This window comes from Lithobates pipiens, unplaced genomic scaffold (assembly GCF_037356315.1).
Source record: "Lithobates pipiens isolate NorthernLeopardFrog02 unplaced genomic scaffold, aLitPip1_a1.2 Scaffold_3, whole genome shotgun sequence".
Taxonomy (NCBI): domain Eukaryota; kingdom Metazoa; phylum Chordata; class Amphibia; order Anura; family Ranidae; genus Lithobates; species Lithobates pipiens.
Window position 1 is genome coordinate 265,810,370 of NW_027507790.1, and position 19,916 is coordinate 265,830,285.

General features: G+C 42.2%; 1 protein-coding gene across 22 annotated transcripts in view; it reads left to right on the forward strand.

Annotated features, from left to right (window-relative positions):
* CELF4 (CUGBP Elav-like family member 4) overlaps window positions 1-19,916 on the forward strand; it is a 1,506,243-nt gene that overhangs the window by 1,252,027 nt on the left and 234,300 nt on the right. For 16 of the 22 annotated variants that reach the window (XR_013263988.1, XM_077463101.1, XM_077463104.1 and 13 more), the window contains one exon: window positions 16,667-16,795. The exons of 1 other annotated variant lie outside the window; for it this stretch is intronic. Coding sequence is in view for 20 of the 21 variants with exons in the window: in XM_077463101.1 (XP_077319227.1) it covers window positions 16,667-16,795 (129 nt within the window). In the remaining variant the exon portion in view is untranslated. The remainder of the gene's footprint in view (window positions 1-16,666; window positions 16,796-19,916) is intronic. 5 more of the 22 variants (XM_077463094.1, XM_077463108.1, XM_077463111.1 and 2 more) reach the window with 1 other exon arrangement.

Sequence of the window (19,916 nt, forward strand, 5' to 3'; positions counted from 1 at the left end):
TTATGTGCCACTTTGTGTTGGTCTATCACATAAAATCCCAATAAAATACATTTTATGTTTTTGGTTGTAACATGAGAAAAAGTGGAAAATTTCAAGTGGTATGAATACTTTTTCAAGGCTACTACTTCTGCACAGAGGCCTTTTTAGGTGTAAGTTGGACTTCCAGCTTAAATCATTTTGCTGCCTGGCTGTGTCGAGCCATGAGAATGATGGGGAAGAAACTTTGATTGAATCTCACAATGGTGACTAATATAGTGTTACAGTCAGGTCTCCTGCAAGACGTGATTGAATAAAAGCATCTACCTTCATCAGGACCATTGACAGTGTGTGAATTGGCATGATAGCAGGGTGCCTGTATCCAGGGGTCTGCCCAGTGTTTCTTAACCACTTAAGCCCCGGACATATTTGCAGCCAAAGGACCAGGCCCCTTTTTGCGATTCGGCACTGCACCGCTTTAACTTACAATTGCGCGGTCGAGCGACGTGGCTACCAAACAAAATTGAAGTCCTTTTTTTCCACAAATAGAGCTTTCTTTTGGTGGTATTTGATCACCTCTGCGTTTTTTATTTTTTGCGCTATAAACAAAAATAGAGCGACAATTTTATATTTTTTACTTTTTGCTATAATAAATACCCCCAAAAAATATATAAAAAAAAATAAAAAATTTCCTCAGTTTAGGCCGATACGTATTCTTCTACATATTTTTGGTAAAAAAAAATGCAATTAGCGATTATTGATTGGTTTGTGCAAAAGTTATAGCGTTTACAAAATAGGGGATAGTCTTATAGCATTTTTATTAATATTTTTTTTTACTAGTAATGGTGGCGATTAGCGATTTTTATTGTGACTGCGACATTATGGCGGACACATCGGACATTTTCGACACATTTTTGGGACCATTGTCATTTGTACAGCAATCAGTGCTATTTAAATGCACTGATTGCTGTGTAAATGACGCTGGCAGTGAAGGAGTTAACCACTAGGGGGCAGTGTAGGGGTTATGCATGATGTGTTTTTTTATTGTAGGGGGGCGTGGCCTGGCATGTGACGTCACTGATTGTCTTTCCCTATAAAAGGGAACAGACGATCGGTGACAGCCACACAGGGAAGCACGAGGAGAGATTTGTTTACACAGACCTCTCCTCATTCTTCAGCTCTGTGACCCGATTGCGGGACACAGCGGCGATCGGGTTTGCTGGTCCCGCGGCCATGGTCACGGAGCACAGGACCGGGCATCGCGCTCCCGACCCACGGCTGGGCACTTAAAGAATCACGTACCATTTTCCATGATGTACAAGCATGCAGTCCACACATGCCATGGCAGATATACCCTCTAGTTTTGGTTTCCTCCAGAGCTGACATATCTGTGTTTAGTCCATTGGCCACTGGCATCTTCTACCGATCAAATTGTGGCCTTCGGTGTTTATGGTGTTACATCAAAATGGCACCCAGCTTTATTCTCTGCATTTTTTTTTTCTGCATTCTTTTATTTAATGATTATAAAGTATTACAAAACAGAGAAAACGTAGAAGAAGCAACGACGACAGTATATGAACAAATTTGAGAACAATAAAATAAAAATTCTTCAAAGCACTTATAATTTAAATGAAATAAGAAAATATTAGTTGACACAACAGATTATGACGTATTGCTGAGTATAAATAAGGAACCAAAAAACAAAATGTGAAAAGGATAGTGATAAACTGTATTTATGTGCAAATGCTTGTAATATAAACAGAAATTAGGGGAGAGGAAGAAAATGAAAAAGAAAGAAAGGAAAAGGGGGGGGGGGGGGTGGTGGGTTGAATGAAAGGAGAGGAGGGGGGGGGGATAAAGGATAGGGAATGGGAGGGGAATAAAGATCTCCTGTCCAATCGGGAAGATGTATAGTTCTATATGAGTAAAAAAATATATACACAGTAGGTGATGATCGAAATAAACTAAGGTTGTATCAACCAGGGGCGGACTGACCATTTGGCCACTCGGGCACTGCCTGAGGGCCCCATGCCACTAGGGGGCCCCATCAGGGTTGCCAGCCTCAGTAAACCAGGGACAGTATGTAAAAAAATTGTGTTTTTTTTTTTTTTACATCTGTCTCTGAAATGTCCCTTACCGACATCCTTTTGGTCTAAAAATCCTGAGATTATAGCTGCCCCACCTCTCCAGTACCTTCTCAGCCAATAGAAACATGTCTGTGTATACTGTGTGATTGTATACTGTGTGTGTGTTTGTGTGTTTGTGTGTTTGTGTCTACTGTGTAGCCCCATAATCTGATTTCCTGGGGGCCCCATAATCTCCTATTGCCCGGGGGCCCCATGAGTTGTCAGTCCGCCCCTGGTATCAACTAAGGTTTTATCAAGGGCTTCACGAAGAAGAGAGGGAAGAGTCAGCTAGAATATGGCTGTATTCGTCAGATTGGAAGAAGTCCTTCCATTGGGACCACATATTTAGAAATGTATTAGTCGTACTTTGAGAAGGCTGGTGAGTTTTTCCTTGTGTTCAATATCATGAATTCAATGGAACCACTGTTCCATTGTGGGTGGCGAAGAGGATTTCTATAGAGCTGGGATGCAGGAGCGGGTCGCATTAACCAAGTGAATGAGGACCGAATTTTTGTATATTTTGAGAGGAAGGTCATTGTGGTGTAAGAGGAAAAAAACTGGGTCTTTAGGAATAGGATGATCGATGAACCTCTGAGCAATGGTATGAGTCCAAAAATCTTGATGGCACGTGCATTTGCTGGGAATGTGCACTGCACTGCATATGTAAGTCACCATATTGTAATTATGTGAGTCGATATCTTGACACCATGATGTATGGGTCAAGGTTTAATCATTCCAGTCACATGGCTGAAGGAGTGAATTTTCCTCTTTCGAGAAAACTGAGGTGCGTATGTTGGAACGATAAGACAATTAATTCATATGAGACATGAAAGAAATCATCTATGGTCAACTGAAGCAACTAGCCTTAAACAGGGTTGGACTTTAGCATCACCTCCTCAACCACATATAATAATAATTTAACAGCTCTGCCCCAAGGTACATTTACTGTGGCAGGTCGGCCTGGGTGCGCAAGATCACGTACCTGTTCGTGATTTCGGGCACATGGTCTAGGGGCCGCACAAGCGCCGCTCCTGCTGTGATTGGACACATCGGTGGCCAATTAGCGGGTCCGATGGCTGCCACGATCTGACGATTGTTCACAGAAGAGACGGATCAGCCATCTGCCTGTGTAAACAAGGCAAATGGCGGATCTGTCAGGAAGGGAAAGAGAGATCTTGTGATTCAGCTAAGCGAAATCACGGATCTCTCTTTTCCTTCAGTGTGACACTGCCCCGCACAGCTAGTAAACACCTCCCTAGGGAACATTTAACCCATTGATAATCCTTGGTGTTAACCCCTTCCCTGCCAGTGTCACAGTGTCACTTATTCAGTAATCAGTGTATTTTTATAGCACTGATCACTGTATTGGTGTCACTGGTCCCCAAAAAGTGTCACTCAGTATCAGATTTGTCTGCTGCAATGTCGCAGTCCCACTAAAAATCACAGATCACCACCACTACCAGTAGGAAAAGAAAAAATATAAAGATCCCTAAATCTATCTCGTAGTTTGTAGACGCTAAAACTTTTGCGCAAATCAATCAATCTAAGCTTATTGTTTTTTTTTTTACCAAAAATATGTAGAAGAATATATATTGGCCTAAACTGATAAATAAATTAGTTTTTTTGGATATGTATTATAGCAGAAATTTAGAAATATTGTTTTTTTTTTTTCAAAATTGTCGGTCTTTTGTTTATAGCGCAAAAAAATAAAAAGCACAGAGGCGATCAAATACCACCAAAGGAAAGCTCTATTTTTGGGGAAATAAGCATCAATTTTATTTGGGAGCATCGCACGACTGCGCAGTTGTCAGTTAAATTGAAGCAGTGCCGTATCGTAAAAAATGGCCTGGTCAGGAAGTGGGTAAAACCTTTCGGAGCTGAAGTGGTTAAAGCACCACAGCAAATGGATTATGTAATTTGAAAAAGGTGGTCCCACAGACTTTCACAACTCCCATCATGTTCTTGGACAAGCAACATCAGACTTGGCACATTCTATAGAAACATAAAAAAGTGACGGTTGAAAAAGATCAACTGGTCGATCAAATCTGTCCCTTTTATGAGTATTATTTGTTGTTGCATTTTGTGTTTTTTTTTTAATCCTTTTATCTGAGTATAGATCTATGTTTGTCCCAAGCAGGTTTAAATTTGCATACTGTTGACTGGCTCACTACCTCTGTTGGAGGTCTGTTCCAAGCGTCAGCTACGCTTTAAGTAAAATAATACTTTCTAAGGTTTGGTTTGAACTTTCCTCCTGCTAGATTGAGGTCATGTCTTTGTGTTCTTTATCTTAGCTTCATATTAAAAATACTGCCCTCCTGAACCTTATTCACATCACTCCAAAGACATGCAGGTAGGTTAATTGGCTTCTGTCCAAAATTGGCCCTAGTATATGAATGGGGACCTTGGATTGTGGGCTCCTTGAGGGTAGGGACCAATGTGAGCGTGCAATGTACAGGGATAGGGGTAGATACTCACTCAGGTTGAACTGGATGGATTAGTGTCTTTATTCAACCTTACTAACTATGAAACTATGAAACTATGAAACATCCTTCAAGTATTTAAAGTTTTCAGTCATTTGACACCTCTCCTTTCCCTTCTTTTCCAATGACTTTACATATTATTTCCTAAAGCCTCTCCTGATATCCCTCAGACCTTACATGATTTTTGTTACCCTTCTCTGGACTCATTTTGTCTTATCAGCATCTTTTTTGTAAGTGAGGTCTCCAGAACTGGACAATATTCTAAATGAGGTCTAACCAAAGATCTATATTGAGGAATCAGAACCTCCTACCTCCTGCTGGTGATCCCTCTAGTGATAACGAAAGATCTATATAGAGGAATCAAGGCTGCCTTCCTCCTGCTGGTGACCTCTCTCGTGAAAATGAAAGATCTATATAGAGGAGTCAGGAAGTCAATCCTTGTGCTGCTAACCCCTCTGGTGTCAGGGCTGGGCTCTGCCCTTCCTTCTCAAAGCTGGTCGCTCAGCTGTCGGCTAATTGCCAGCTCCTATCACTCCACAGTGACTCACCTGTTGATGATATCCTGCCCATAAGTCCTGCCTACTTAAGCCGTCCAGTCAAGATGATCTCTGCCTTCGCCTTGGTCACGTCTCTAGAGACACTCTCCTGTGTTCCTGTTAAAGACTTGATTGGCTGACATTCCTTCTGGCTCCAGATCCTGCTTGCTGTTCTACTATGCTCATCTCTGGCTCCCTGACATTTTGGCTTGTCTGACTATCCGTTCCTGTTCCTGAAATCTGGCTATGTTTTGACTACGTTTACCTTTTTATTATTATTATTAAACAAGTGTGATTTAACTGTCCTTCTGTTTCAGTCTGATTCATGGTTTCTGACAGTTGGTAATAACTAAAGATCTATAAAAGGGGGATTAGGACCCCCTTCCTCCTGCTGGTGATCCCTCTAGTGATAACTAAAGATCTGTATAGAGGAATCAGGACCTTTGTCCTCCTGCTGGAGATCCTTCTAGCGATAATTCAAGATCAATATAGGGCAAACAGGATCTCCTTCCTCCTGCTGGTGGTAATTAAAGCTCTTTATAAAGGGGATAAGGGCCTCATTCCTCCTGCTGGTAATTCCTCTAGTGATAACTAAAGATCTATATAGAGGAATCAGGACCTCCGTCCTCCTGCTGGAGATCCTTCTAGAGATAATTCAAGATCTATATAGGGTAATCAGGATCTCCTTCCTCCTTCTGGTGATTCCTCTGCTGATAACTAAAGATCTATATACTGAAATCTGGACCCCCTTCCTCCTGCTGGGGATCCCTCTAGAGCAGTGATTCTCAACCAGGGTTCTATGGAACCCTAGGGTTCCTTCAGAGGTTGCTAGGGGTTCCTTCAGCATTGGGCAATTTCTGACTCTCAGATAAGTTCCCACTCACGCCATTGATCTTTTTAGCCATCTGTAAGGAGGTAATTCTTCCCAATGACCACAAGTGTAAGGACCATTCATCCCATTGACCATCAGACTAATGTATCATGAGTTGTAAATTTCTAATTTTTAACAGGGGTTCCCCGAGACTGGAGAACTATTTGAAAGGTTCCTCTGTGTTAATAAAGGTTGAGAAAGGCTGCTCTAGATATAACTGAAGATCCATATAGAGTTCAGCCTTGTACACACGATCGGAGAATCCGTCGGAATGTGTCCTATCGGACCGTGTTGTCGGATAATCCGACTGTGTGTGGTATGCATCGGAATGTTTCCGTCGGAATATCTGTCAGACCCAAATTTCCAACTTGTTGGAAATATTTCCCAACCAACTGGTTCGATCAGACATACTCCGATCATGTGTAGAGAATTTTGATCGGACCAAGTGCCACGCATGCTCAGATCAAATTCCTACATCAAAGCTATTGGCTACTAGCCTGAATGTAGTCCCATCGTAACGAAATTACGTCATCACGTTCTGAAAGATTGGATTTTTCGACAACTTAGTCCGACCGTGTGTATGCAACAGTTTCGGACAAGATCCGACGGACAAAATCCGACGGGCGAAATCCGACGGATTTGGTTGTCGAAATCTCCGACCGTGTGTACAGGGGCTAACAAGGACCTCCTTCCTCCTACTTAGGGATCCCCCTAGTGATGTAGTTCTATACAGTTTTCCCACTGCCACTGTTTGCTCATTTTGCAATAAACTGAAATAAGCACGCCCAGATATTTTCCTTTGTAATTCTGGGAAACATTGTATCTCCAAATGCATTGGTTTGCATGTAGAAACATTCAACTGCAGTTTCCACATTCTAGTTTTCCAGAAATGCAAAATCATAGGCCACCTTAAGGAATATCAACCCCATTGCACACATCTGTGCCATCAGCAATAAGACATACCTTACAGACTAAACCTTCAGTTATGGCCCATGCAGATTAAATAAAACAGGGCCTACCACAGAACCTTGTGGTACGCCACTAATGTCCTAAATGAACTCCATTTATAATCACACGCTGAGATCTATTCTTTAGCCGAATACCGAACCACTCAGGATGATATAGTTAAAAAATGTATTAATTCCATGGAGAAGGAAACTGATTTACCTGTGTGGATATGAGTGCTAGGGTATGCTCCTGGCACTTATTACAGCTGAACATTTACTCATTTCCAGAACAAGTCTGGTTGAACTTGGTGGTGACATACTACTGTCAGCTATAATCAAAATGGTTACAAAAACAACAGAATTTTGGTTTGGCGTATGAAGGAGTTAGAACAAGCTGCTGAACGAGATTAGAAATAACTCAAGTTACAGAATGGTTAGAACAGGACAATAAAACCATCAGACTGACTATTATGCCCTTTTTTAATAGACCACTTCAACTGTATCTGACATCAATAATCCGTGATTATAACATAGAAAAAAAATAAAAATAATGGTTGAATTTCCGAGGATGGAGATTTGCGTCATGAACATACATATTAATAGGGACTTAAGATTTTAAGAGCATGGGGATATGATCAGACACCCTGAAGATGAGACACCCTTCAGTCTACTCGTCCTTCTGTTCTTCCCTCTTGAAAGGAAGAAATTTAATTTTTAAGAACAGTGAACAAGGGATTAACAATTGGCAGGTCTTCGGCGCATTGTCTTTTCGGCGAATCCCATTTAATCACATACTTTAATATTAAGCCGAGGTTTGCCTATGCCGCTTGTCTGCGCTCGTGAGCGTCACTGATACAGATGGAGATGAGGAAGATAGAACGTAAGTCAGGCCAATTGTGAAGAACTGTTTCAATTACCCTTTCTGAGGCCTTGAAAGAACCAACTTTAATTTGATGTGAAAAGTCAGCCGGGGCACGCGCGATAGAAAATTCTCTCCTTTGTGCGCGCCGATTGGATCACGCTGTGGAAAAAGCCCATAAAACTGCAATAATGCCTTTTTTGTGTCCTTCGTAGATTTCTCTATTGTGTCTAATGATACGGTGCCATGCTATAGAAGTGAACAACAAAGCGCTCAAATATTAACTTTCCATGACGGTAAAAGAAAAAGGGGTGGCTCTGGTCCCAAAAGGTCTGTGGAAGGGTTAAGCCTTTAAATAAAACCTGTCATATCTACCAAGCAGAGCCTTCTTTTCACCTTCCAGAGCAATCTGGAATCTCTTGAATCCAGATATTGACTGTCTATATTGACTGTCTTATAAGTGACTATAAGTCACTGTCTTGATATGCCCTGCTACTGAGGTGTTGGCTGGTGAGCATCAGTAATGGGACAGGGTCGTCCAGTGCCTAGGGCAACTTTCCAGAACTGCGCCCCCCCTCCCCAACTGTTCAGTGGCGTAACTAGAACTTTCAGGGCCCCGATGCAAGAAACCATGAAGGGCCCCCCTGAACCCCAGCCAGGGCCCTTCCCTCCGAGTCCGGCGGTGAAACTCCAGGGCGTGGTCACAGGTATGACCTTTGTGAGCCCTGTAGTTCCACCACTGGTATCAGTGTTTTTTTATTATTTATTTTTTATTTTTAGGTGCCCCATTGGGAGACTGTCCCTAGGCAGGATGGGGTCCCCGTTCCCAGAAGAGATGAGGTCCTTTTCTCCAGGGCAGATGAAGTTACTGCCCCCAGGTGAGAAGGGGTCCCTGTCCCCAGGGGAGATGGGGGTCCCTGTCCCCACATGAGAAGGGGTCCCTGTCCCCAGGGGGAGATGGAGAGGGTATGTAATGGTGTGTGGGGGATGGGGTCCTCTCACTCACCATGACCAGGCCGCGCACTCATCCATGTTGACCTGCGCTCCATCCAGTGTGCTGGACGGGCGATCAGAATATCTCCCAGAAAGACCTTTCATCATCTGTGTATGATGGGGGAGGAGGGGGGCTGGCAGACAAGCCTGCAGTGTCCTTCGGGGAGCTCTCATAGGGCTGCACTGCATCTGTGTGCTTAAAGTTTGTTTACCCGGGAGAAGTATGCAGTGCAGTGTGGACCGGACTAGGGGGGGGGGGCAGGTCTCTGGCTGGGGAGAACAGACCTCGGACTGAGCGGCAATGCATGGAGCAGGAGAGGGGTACTCTGAGGAGCCGGCCGAGGACACAGGTCATGCGGGGAATGCACAACTAAAGAGCAGCCAGTGCGATAGTCGAGCATGGAGCTCTGCTAGTCACCCTCCACCTCCAGCCACCCGTGTGCATGGTGCACTGGTACCCCTAGCTGCCTATGCTGCTGCCGGCCATATGTAGAGGGGGCTGCATGGGCCTCCTGCAGCACAGGGCCCGGTTGCGGTCGTGACTGCTGCACCCCCTATAGTTACGCCCCTGCAACTGTTAATACATGCAATTGAATGGGTGTACCACCCTGCATCTAATCTTTGCCCCCTTGCTTCTCTGCACCCAGGGCAGCTGCCCCTCCCTCCCACTCCTTGTCCTGGTTCTGGTTAGCATCAGAGGATGGAGGGATTCAGGCCCTTGGATTTTTACTAACCAGGAAGAAAAATAAAAAAAGGGTTGCTTTAAATTTGTTATTTAGCAAAATGAATGCTGTTAAGCAGAAGTGTCAGTCATGTTTAAGGCATGTCCTGGTTTTGCATGCACATACAGTATCTCACAAAATTGAGTACACCTCTCATATTTTTGTAAATATTTTATTATATCTTTTCATGTGACAACACTGAAGAAATTACACTTTGCTACAATGTAAAGTAGTGAGTGTACAGCTTGTATAACAGTGTAAATTTGCTGTCCCCTCAAAATAACTTGACACACAGCCATTAATGTCTAAACCGCTGGCAACAAAAGTGAGTACACCCCTAAGTGAAAATGTCCAAATTGGGCCCAAAGTGTCAATATTTTATGTGGCCACCATTATTTTCCAGCACTTGCTTAACCCTCTTAGGTATGGAGTTCACCAGAGCTTCATAGGTTGCCACTGGAGTCCTCTTCCACTCCTCCATGGCGACATCACAGGGCTGGTGGATGTTAGAGACCTTGCGCTCCTCCACCTTCTGTTAGAGGATGTCCCACAGATGCTCAATAGGGTTTAGGTCTGGAGACATGCTTGGCCAGTCCATCACCTTTACCCTCAGCTTCTTTAGCAAGGCAGTGGTCGTCTTGGAGGTGTGTCTGGGGTCATAATCTAATCATGCTCTGTTTCAGTATGTCGCAGTACATGTTGGCATTTATGGTTCCCTCAATGAACTGTAGCTCCCCAGTGCCGGCAGCACTCATGCAGCCCCAGACTATGACACTCCCACCACCATGCTTGACTATAGGCAATACAGTTGTATTTGTACTCATCACCTGGTTGCCACCACACACGCTATACACCAGCCATGCAGACCAATTTGATGCAGTGTGCAGCGTATGGTCTGAGCACTGATAGGCTGACCTCCCCACCCCTTCAACCTCTGCAGCAATGCTGGCAGCACTCATACGTCTATTTCCCAAAGACAACCTCTGAGGACGTGCACTCAACTTCTTTGGTCGATCATAGCGAGGCCTGTTCTGAGTGGAACCTGTCCTGGTCTTGGCCACCGTGCTGCAGCTCAGCTTCTTGGCAATCGTCTTATAGCCTAGACCATCTTTATGTAGAGCAACCATTCTTGAGAGTGATAACACCAGATTTAACACACCTGCTCCCCATTCACACCTGAGACCTTGTAACACAGAGTCACATGACACCGGGGAGGGAAAATGGCTAATTGAGGCCAATTGGGACATTTTCACTTAGGGGCGTAGTCACTTTTGTTGCCAGCAGTTTAGACATTAATGGCTGTGTGTTGAGTTGTTTTGAGCGGACAACAAATTTGCACTTGCCATAAACCAATAAACCATAACTTAACCCACTATCAGACATGTTGAGCGAACTGTTCCACCTGTCACTATTATTATTATACAAGATTTATATAGCGGCAACAGTTTGCGCAGCACTGTATAATATAAAGGGAAACAGTACAATTACAATATAGTTCAATACAGAAGTCTTAGGAAGCTTATTGTCTAAAGGGAGGGGGAGGGGGTACAAACAGTAATAGCTGTAGGGGATGATCTGATGTAGGTGGCCGAAGTACAGTTCTTAGGTGGAGGCAAAGGTAGGGTAGGCTTCCCTTAACAAGTGAGTTTTTGGGGATTGCATAACGATAGGCAGGGTAGGAAATACCTGGACATACTGGGGTAGAGAGGTCCAGAGGATGGGAGAGGTTCTGGAAAAGTCCTGGAGGTGACATGGGAGGAGCTAATGAGAGAGCTAGAGGGCAAGAGGTCTTGAGAGGAGCTGAGAGGACGGTTTGGGAAATATGTTGAGATGAGGTTGGCATTGTAGCTGGGGGCTCTTATGCAGATAGCCTTGTATGTTGTGGTTAGTATCTTGAATTTTATACGTTGGGCTAGTGGAAGCTAATGAAAGGATTGGCAGAGAGTGGCAGCAGCCAAAAAAAAAATTGGTTAGTAAGGTATTTAATTCTTGCAGCAGCATTCCTAATGGATTGAAGAAGCAGATAGACTGTGTAAAGGTAGACCAGTGAGTTGGAGGGTACAGTAGTCTAGGTGTGTGATAACCAGGGAAATAATAAGTATACAGTATATTATCCATGCACCAAATAAAGTCTTGCATGGCATTAACTATTGCAACTGTGCTTAAAATGTAACATCTGGTCTCTTTAGGCACCTTATTTTATGCAGCATGAATGAGAATTTTTCAGGAAGGTATGACACCATCAAATGACCACTGGAAATTCTAGGAGACAGAATAAGCTGGCATGTGATTGAACTTTTCATCGATGTAGCCATATTTAGTAGGCTTTTCAATATGCTTCTGGGTGGGATTATATCTTGTCTCAGAATGTAGTGCATCCTCCTCCCACGCTTTAATGTGCATTGTTGAGGGTGGTTGAGGAATCAAGAAACACCTGGCTTGCACTATCATAGGCTCTCATAGACTCAATTTCCTTCCATTTAGAGGATGACAGGGCAAGCTGTATGGAATTACCTAGCGATACAGACTGGTGCCTTGCCAAATCAAAGCCACTTAGTAGATATGAGTTGTCTCCTGAGTTCACCAAACTCAACATTTTTATGTTTGGATTGAGCATACCTTAATTCCCACTTTATTATATGTGGAGTGGATTTGCACATAGATATACTTCAGCTTGTTCAGCTTCCAGCAGCTCCTGACCTTCCACAAATTAAAACATCTACAGAGATGTCATCCCAAAAAGATGTGAGATTAGGAAGCTCAGTGGCACAAAGAAATAGCCATCATGGTAAGGAATCGGAGGCATCGACCAGTAATTTGATCTGATGGTGTATGGTAGAGAATAGTGAGGCAGCATTGGTGGCTTGCAATGTCTGCAGCTTCAGGGATGATGGCGTCCTAGTTTACACTTAGTTACACACACATATATATATATATATATATATATATATATATATATATATATATATATATATATATATACACACAGTGCCTTGAAAAAGTATTCGTACCCCTTATGTTACAACCAAAAACTTAAATGTGCTTTATTGGGATTTTATGTGATGGACCATCAAAAAGATGCACATAATTGTGAAGTGGAAGGAAAATGATAAATGGTTTTCAACATAATTTACAAATAAATAGGTGACAAGTGTGGTGTGCATTTGTATTCACCACCCCTTGAATCAATACTTTGTAGAACTGCCTTTCACTGCAATTACAGCTACAAGTCTCTTTGGGGATGTCTCTACCAGATTTGCACATCTAGAGAGGGACATTTCTGCACATTCTTCTTTGCAAAATATCTCAAGCTCTGACAGATTGGATGGAGAGCGTCTGTGAACAACAATTTTCAAGTCTTGCCACAGATTCTCAATTGGATTTAGGTCTGGACTTTGACTGAGCCATTCTAACATATGAATATGCTTTGGTCTAAACCATTCCATTGTAGCTCTGGCTGTATGTTTCGGGTCGTTGTCCTGTTGGAAGGTGAACCTCCACCCCAGTCTCATGTCTTTTGCAGACTCCAACAGGTTTTCTTCTAAGATTGCCCTGTATTTGGCTCCATCCATCTTCCCATCAACTCTGATCAGCTTCCCTGTCCCTGCTGAAGAAAAGCATCTCTACAACATGATGCTGCCACCACCATGTTTCATGGTGGGGATGGTGTGTTCAGGGTGATGTGCAGTGTTAGTTTTCCACCAAACAAAGCGTTTTGCTTTTAGGCCAAAAATAAATAAATGTTGGTCTCATCTGACCAGGGCAGCCTCTTCCACATGTTTTCTGTGCCCCCCCCCCCCCCCGTGTTAATTTTGGCAGCAAATTTAGATTTTTAGTCCCATTTTAGTCGTCTGCAATTGTTTTAGTTTTAGGTGTATTTAGTCTACTAAATCTCCAGTACATTTTAGTCGATTAAAACTAATTTTAGTCATCTGAAATCAAATGGGTGTAATTAAATTGTAAAGCATTAGTTAACGTTTCTCTACAATTTCCAAACTCATTATTAATTTTGAAGTCAAATTTCTATTTACCTGTAGTTTTAGTCCTTTGACTAAAATGCCATTTTAATTTTAGTCCCATTTTAGTCTTTTGACTAAAATGGCATTTTAGTTTTAGTCATATTTTAGTCATCTCAATTGTTTTAGTTTTAGTCATATTTTAGCCGACTAAAATATTATTCATTTAGTCGACTAAAATGTTTTAGTCATTTTAGTCTACTAAATTAACAGTGGTCACCCCACATGGCTTCTTACAAACTGCAAACTAAACTTCTAATGGCTTTCTTTCACCAATGTCTTTCTTCTTGCCACTCTTCTATAAACGTCAGATTTGTGGAGAACACGACTAATAGTTGTCCTGTGGGCAGATTCTCTCCCCTGAGCTGTGGATCTCTGCAGCTCCTCCAGAGTTCCCATGGGCCTCTTGGCTCTTCTCTGATGAATGCTCGCCTTGCCCGGCCGGTCAGTTTAGGTGGACGGCCATGTCTTGGTAGGTTTGCAGTTGTGCCATACTCTTTCCATTTTCAGATGATAGATCAAAGCTTGGGATCTTTTTATTTATAACCTAACCCTGCTTTAAACTTCTCCACAACGTTATCCTTGACCTGTCTGGTGTGTTTCATGGCCTTCATGATGTTGTTTATTCTCTAAGGTTCTCTAACAAACCTCTGACGGCTGCACAAAACAGCAGTATTTATACTGAGATTAAATTACACATAGGTGGACTCTAGTTACTAATTAGGTGACTTCTGAAGGCAACTGGTTCCACCAGATTTTATTTAGGGGTATCAGAGTAAAGGGGGCTGAATACAAATGCACACCACACTTTTCACATATTTATTTGTAAAACATTTTTGAAAACCATTTATCATTTTCCTTCCACTTCACAATTATGTGCCACTTTGTGTTGGTCTATCACATAAAATTCCCGTAAAATACATTTACGTTTTTGGTTGTAACATGACAAAAAAAATATGGAAAATGTCAAGGGGTACGAATACTTTTTCAAGGCACTGTAATATGTATATGTAATATACAGTATATAGTTATATGTATTTAATGCTGATTATATACTATATACTCTACCATTTAAATAAAAGATTGGTTATCGTTATCACATGTGAGCAGCTTTCATCACCTTGCCATATATGCAACTTGTCAATGATCCAGTACAAAGCAGTTAAGATTTTGTTTTAGGTATCTTTTATAATTTAGGTATCATTATCTTCTTGGGGAAAATAAAATTAGAGTGCGTGTCTTAGACCTTGATGATGGGTGATACCTGGTCTCTTGCCTTAGTTGCACCAACCTGGTCATCTGATGTTGTTGATGCATGCATTGAGTATCGTGCATTTGTCCTCCTGTAGCTGAGCATTCTTGATTTGCCTGGACTTTTTTTGAGGCTTATACAACTCATACATAAGCAGAGGCTGCCTGACCCCTGGTGAAGTTTGAAAAAAGAGCTCAAAGGGTCAGTCCACTCAAAGCGACACTGTAGCATTTTGGTAGATTTTGGTTAATTTGTTTCTGATATCCCTTGGTAAGATCTTTGACCTTTTTGGACCTGGAGGAGCTCAGCTATGAGGAAAGATTAGAGGAACTAAACTTATTCACTCTTGAGAAGAGGAGAATAAGGGGGGATATGATCAACATGTTCAAATATATAAGGGGTCCATACAGTGAACTTGGTGTTGAGTTATTCTCTGTACGGTCAACCCAGAGGACAAGGGGGCACTCTTTACGTCTAGAGGAAAAAAGATTTCATCTCCAAATACGGAAAGGTTTCTTCACAGTAAGAGCTGTGAAAATGTGGAATAGACTCCCTGCAGAGGTGGTTCTGGTCAGCTCAGTAGATTGCTTTAAGAAAGGCCTGGATTATTTCCTGAATGTACATAATATAACTGGGTACTAACATTTATAGGTAAAGTTGATCCAGGGAAAATCCGATTGCCTCTTGCGGGATCAGGAAGGAATTTTTTTTCCCCTGCTGTAGCAAATTGGAGCATGCTCTGCTGGGGGTTTTTTTTTGCCTTCCACTGAATCAATTGTGGGCATAAACTTGGGTATATGGGATTGTACGATTATTTTTTATTTTATTTATTTGTTTTTAAGGTTGAACTGGATGGACTTGTGTCTTTTTTCAACCTGACTAACTATGTAACTATGTATGAGTTTTGGGAGGACATTATCCACTGTGATGGTCTTGCTCTGAATAGTAGCCGTTTATGTTCAGCAACTGTGATGGTCTTGTGATGGTCTTGCCCTGAATAGTAGTGGTTTGTGTTCAACCAATCAATTTATGGTTGACCAAACACATTTCTAAACTTGACCTCAATCATCTAAGCCTTTCTTAGATATCTTCTTATCCTGGTAAAAGGTTTGATGTTAAAGGCTACCCTTTATGAGAGAAATCAAATGTGGTTATTCCTTATTTTTGTAAACTCCTGGGCCATCATAGGTATCCTTGCTTCACTACTTACCCAGAACAAGTATGCGGCACCTATGACTCCATTGCTTACATACTTGTTGATTCAAGGAAGAATGGCACCCTATGAATCTGCACTTTTAAAAACAAGAAGGCAGTGGTAGCTCCCGTAATTTTTAACTAAATCTAGCTACCTGCCCATAATAAGAATTGGTAAATCCATATTTCACAAAAAGAGCAGAGTAGATCTGAATACAGAACTGTCTGGACTACTTTGTGTCCATTCTAGCCATCATTTTTCTTCTCAAGCCCTGATGAATAGGTCCCCCTGAAACGCATGGGTCTTTCTTTCTATGAACATATCATGAGTACTAAAAGCAAAATGGATTCTTTTACCTATTTGGTTTGGTACCTCTTTGTTTTTTTGATATTCGGAGCTACCTCCTTGCACCCACCAGAATGAGCCTTGCTGAATGTAAGTGGCCTTGCAAGAGCCTGAGAGCTTGTTTGAAGTCATACGTTTCTCCTTCATTTAATTGAACTAATAGAAGTCCCAGGGCCTCTTGGATATGTCTTTTTGGATATTTTTATATTTGGTGACTAAAATAAAAAACCTGTCAGCCTGCACATCATGATATTTCTACAGCAATAAAATTCATATTACTGCTGTATTAGGAATGTCTTGATATTAGGGTTACCATAATATGGTAAGCAACTCTTAATTTTGTTCCAGAAGACAGAAAACTTTTCGTGGGCATGTTGAACAAACAACAGTCAGAAGACGATGTCCGTCGGCTATTTGAAGCTTTTGGGAATATCGAGGAGTGTACAATCCTTCGAGGACCAGATGGAAACAGCAAAGGTATGCTAGATACTCAACATTGCATGGCAATTATAAAATACTTTTATTTGTATATTTTTAAATTACTGAGCGCAAGGTCACAGCATCGGTAGGTTGGCTGAACAGGCATATATTGATCCAGTGGCCCAAATTAAATAGAAATACTATTCATGGCAGGAAGAAATACAAGAGGCTCCACAATTCCCATAATCCTTTAGGCTTACCCCTTTATGCCCAATCCTGGTCTGTATGCCTGATCAAAAGGACCAATGATCATGTGACTACTGTGATTGGCTGCCACGGTGGTCACATGATCAGGAGCTGATCCCACCGGCTACTGAGCATTATAGGTGCCTTAGCCCTTGTACACACGGTCGGAGATTCCGACAAATCCGTCAGAGTAATTTCCAACGGATTAATTCCAGAAGAGGTCCGGAAGTGATGTTGCATACACACGGTCGGACTCAGTTGTCGGAAAATCCGATTGTACACAACGTGATGACTTTATTTCGTTACGACGGGACTACGTTCAGGCTAGTAGCCAATAGCTTTGGTCTAGGAATTAGATCTGAGCATGCGTGGCACTTTGTCCGTCGGAGTAGGCTACACATGATCGGAGTATGTCCGATCGGAGCATTTTGTGGGAAAATGTTACCGGCAAGTTGGAAAAGTTGGTCCGTCGGATATTCCGACGGAAACAGTCCGATGGAGACCACACACAGTCGGAATATTCGACAAAACGGTCCGATAGGACACATTCTGTCAGAATCTCCGACCGTGTGTACAAGGGCTTAGAGCTTTCCTTTGTGCTGGGAGTGTGCAGTGAGCATGCTCTCTACACAGATACCTTGGCCAACCATTGATGCACATGCGCACCATGTGGTGCTTATATTTAACCCTTTTGCTGCCACACATACAGTATGTGCTATGTGGGTGGCAACAGTAAGCAGTTTCTGCATTACCGAGTTTCGCCAGCAGATGGAAATGGCAGATTTAAGACTGAACTCCAAGCAGATATGTAAGACACAAATTAATACAGCTCTGTATTTGTTTATACATCATTACATGTATTTTTTAAATGCAAGAAGTTTAAGTACAGTGCTGTGAAAAAGTACTTGTTCCCGTTCTTATTTTTTTGCATATTTGTCACACTTATGTGAATCAAATCTTTAAACAAATTTTAATAGTACTCAAAGATAACCCCGGGAAAATACAAAATGCAGTTTTGAAATCATGATTTCATTTATTAAGGGAAAAAAACCTGTCCAATTTGTCCAAACCTGCCTGGCCCTATGTGAAAAAGTAAGTGCCCCCTAAACCTAATAACTGGTTGTGCCACCCTTGGCGGCAACAACTGTAATCAAGCGTTTGCAATAACAGAAATTAGTCTTTCACATTGCTGTGAAATAATTTTGGCCCACTCTTCTTTGCAGAATTGTTTTTATTAAGCCACATTGGAGGGTTTTCCAGAATGAACGGCTTGATTAAGGTCATGCCACAGCATCTCAATCGAATTTGAGTCCGGACTTTGACTAGGCCACTCCAAGGCCTTAAATTGGTTGTAAACCCTTACAACCAACTTTGACCTACAGGTAAGCTTAGATTAAGGCTTACCTGTAGGTCCAAGAAATATCTCCTAAACCTACACGGTTTAGGAGATATTTGCCGAAAGACAGGCACCTCTGTCTATGGCGCATGCACTGTAGACAGCAGCGCGCAGGCGCACTGAGCGCGCTGCTGTCAACGGCGATATGCCGCGAGTGGCGGCTCCCGTGCGCATGCGCGGGAGTGACGTCATCGTGGCTTCACCGAATGACAGTGGCGGAGCAGCGAGACCCACAGAGAAGATGGATGCTCCGGACTACAGGGGACAGCGGTGACTTCGCTGGCTCCTGTGTCAGGTAAGTGACACATAATGGACTACTATGCGATGCATAGTAGTCCATTATGCTTTACCATTGCAAGGAATCAAAGAGGAAGTAAACCTATCAGGGTTTACTTCCTCTTTAATTTTGCTTTTTGTTTTTTTAAACCATTCAGAGGTGGACTTTCTGGTGTGTTTCGGTTCTTTGTCCTGCTGCATAACCCAAGTGCGTTTGAGCATGAGTTCACAAACTGATGGCCAGACTTTCTCCTTAAGGATTTTCTGGTAGATTTCTGAATTCATTGTTCCATAAATGATGGCAAGCCATCCAGGTCATCCAGGTCCTGAAGCATGGCAGCCCCAGACCATCACACTACCACCACCATGTTTGACTGTTGGTATGATATTCATTTTATGAAACGTTGTGTTCGTTTTACATCAGATGGCTCACCTTCCAAAAAGTTCAACTTTTGTCTCATCAGTCCACAGAATATTTGCCCAAACGTTTTGGGGGTTAATCAAGATTGTTTTGGGCAATTGTGAGACAAGCCTTTATTTTCTTTTTGGTCAGCAGTGGCTTTGGCCTTGGAACTCTTCCATGGAGGCCATTTTTGCCCAGTCTCTTTCTTATTGTTAAATAATGAACACTGATATTAACTGAGGCAAGTGAGGCCTGCAGTTCTTTAGATGTTGTTCTGGGTTCTTTTAAGACCTCCTGGATGAGTCGTAGTTGTGCACTTGGAATATTGTTGGATGGCCAGCCACTCCTTGGATGCTCACCACTGTTCCAAGTTCTCCATTTATGAATAATGGCTCTCCCGGTGGTTTGCTGAAGTCCCAAAACATTAGGAATGGCTTTGTAACCATTTTGATGCATATCAATTCATTTGTTTCTCATCTGTTCTTGAATTTCTTTAGATTGCGGCATGATACGTTGCTTTTAGAGATCATTTAGCATGCTTCACTTTGTCAGACGGCTTCTATTTAAGTGATTTCTTGATTCAACAGGTTTGGCAGTAATCAGGCCTGGGTGCAGCAAGTGAAATTTAACTCAGCTTTAAAAAAAACTTGGTTAATCACAGTTCATTTGTGATTTAACTGCATTAACAAAACTGCATTTTGTATTTACTTGGGTTATCTTTGTGTAATATTAAAATTTGTTTGATGATCTGAATCGTTTAGGTGTGGCAAATATGCAAAAAAAAAAAAATCAGAAAGGGGCATATACTTTTTCACAGCACTGTACCTGATTTTGACTTAATCTGAGCCTCCATGCAG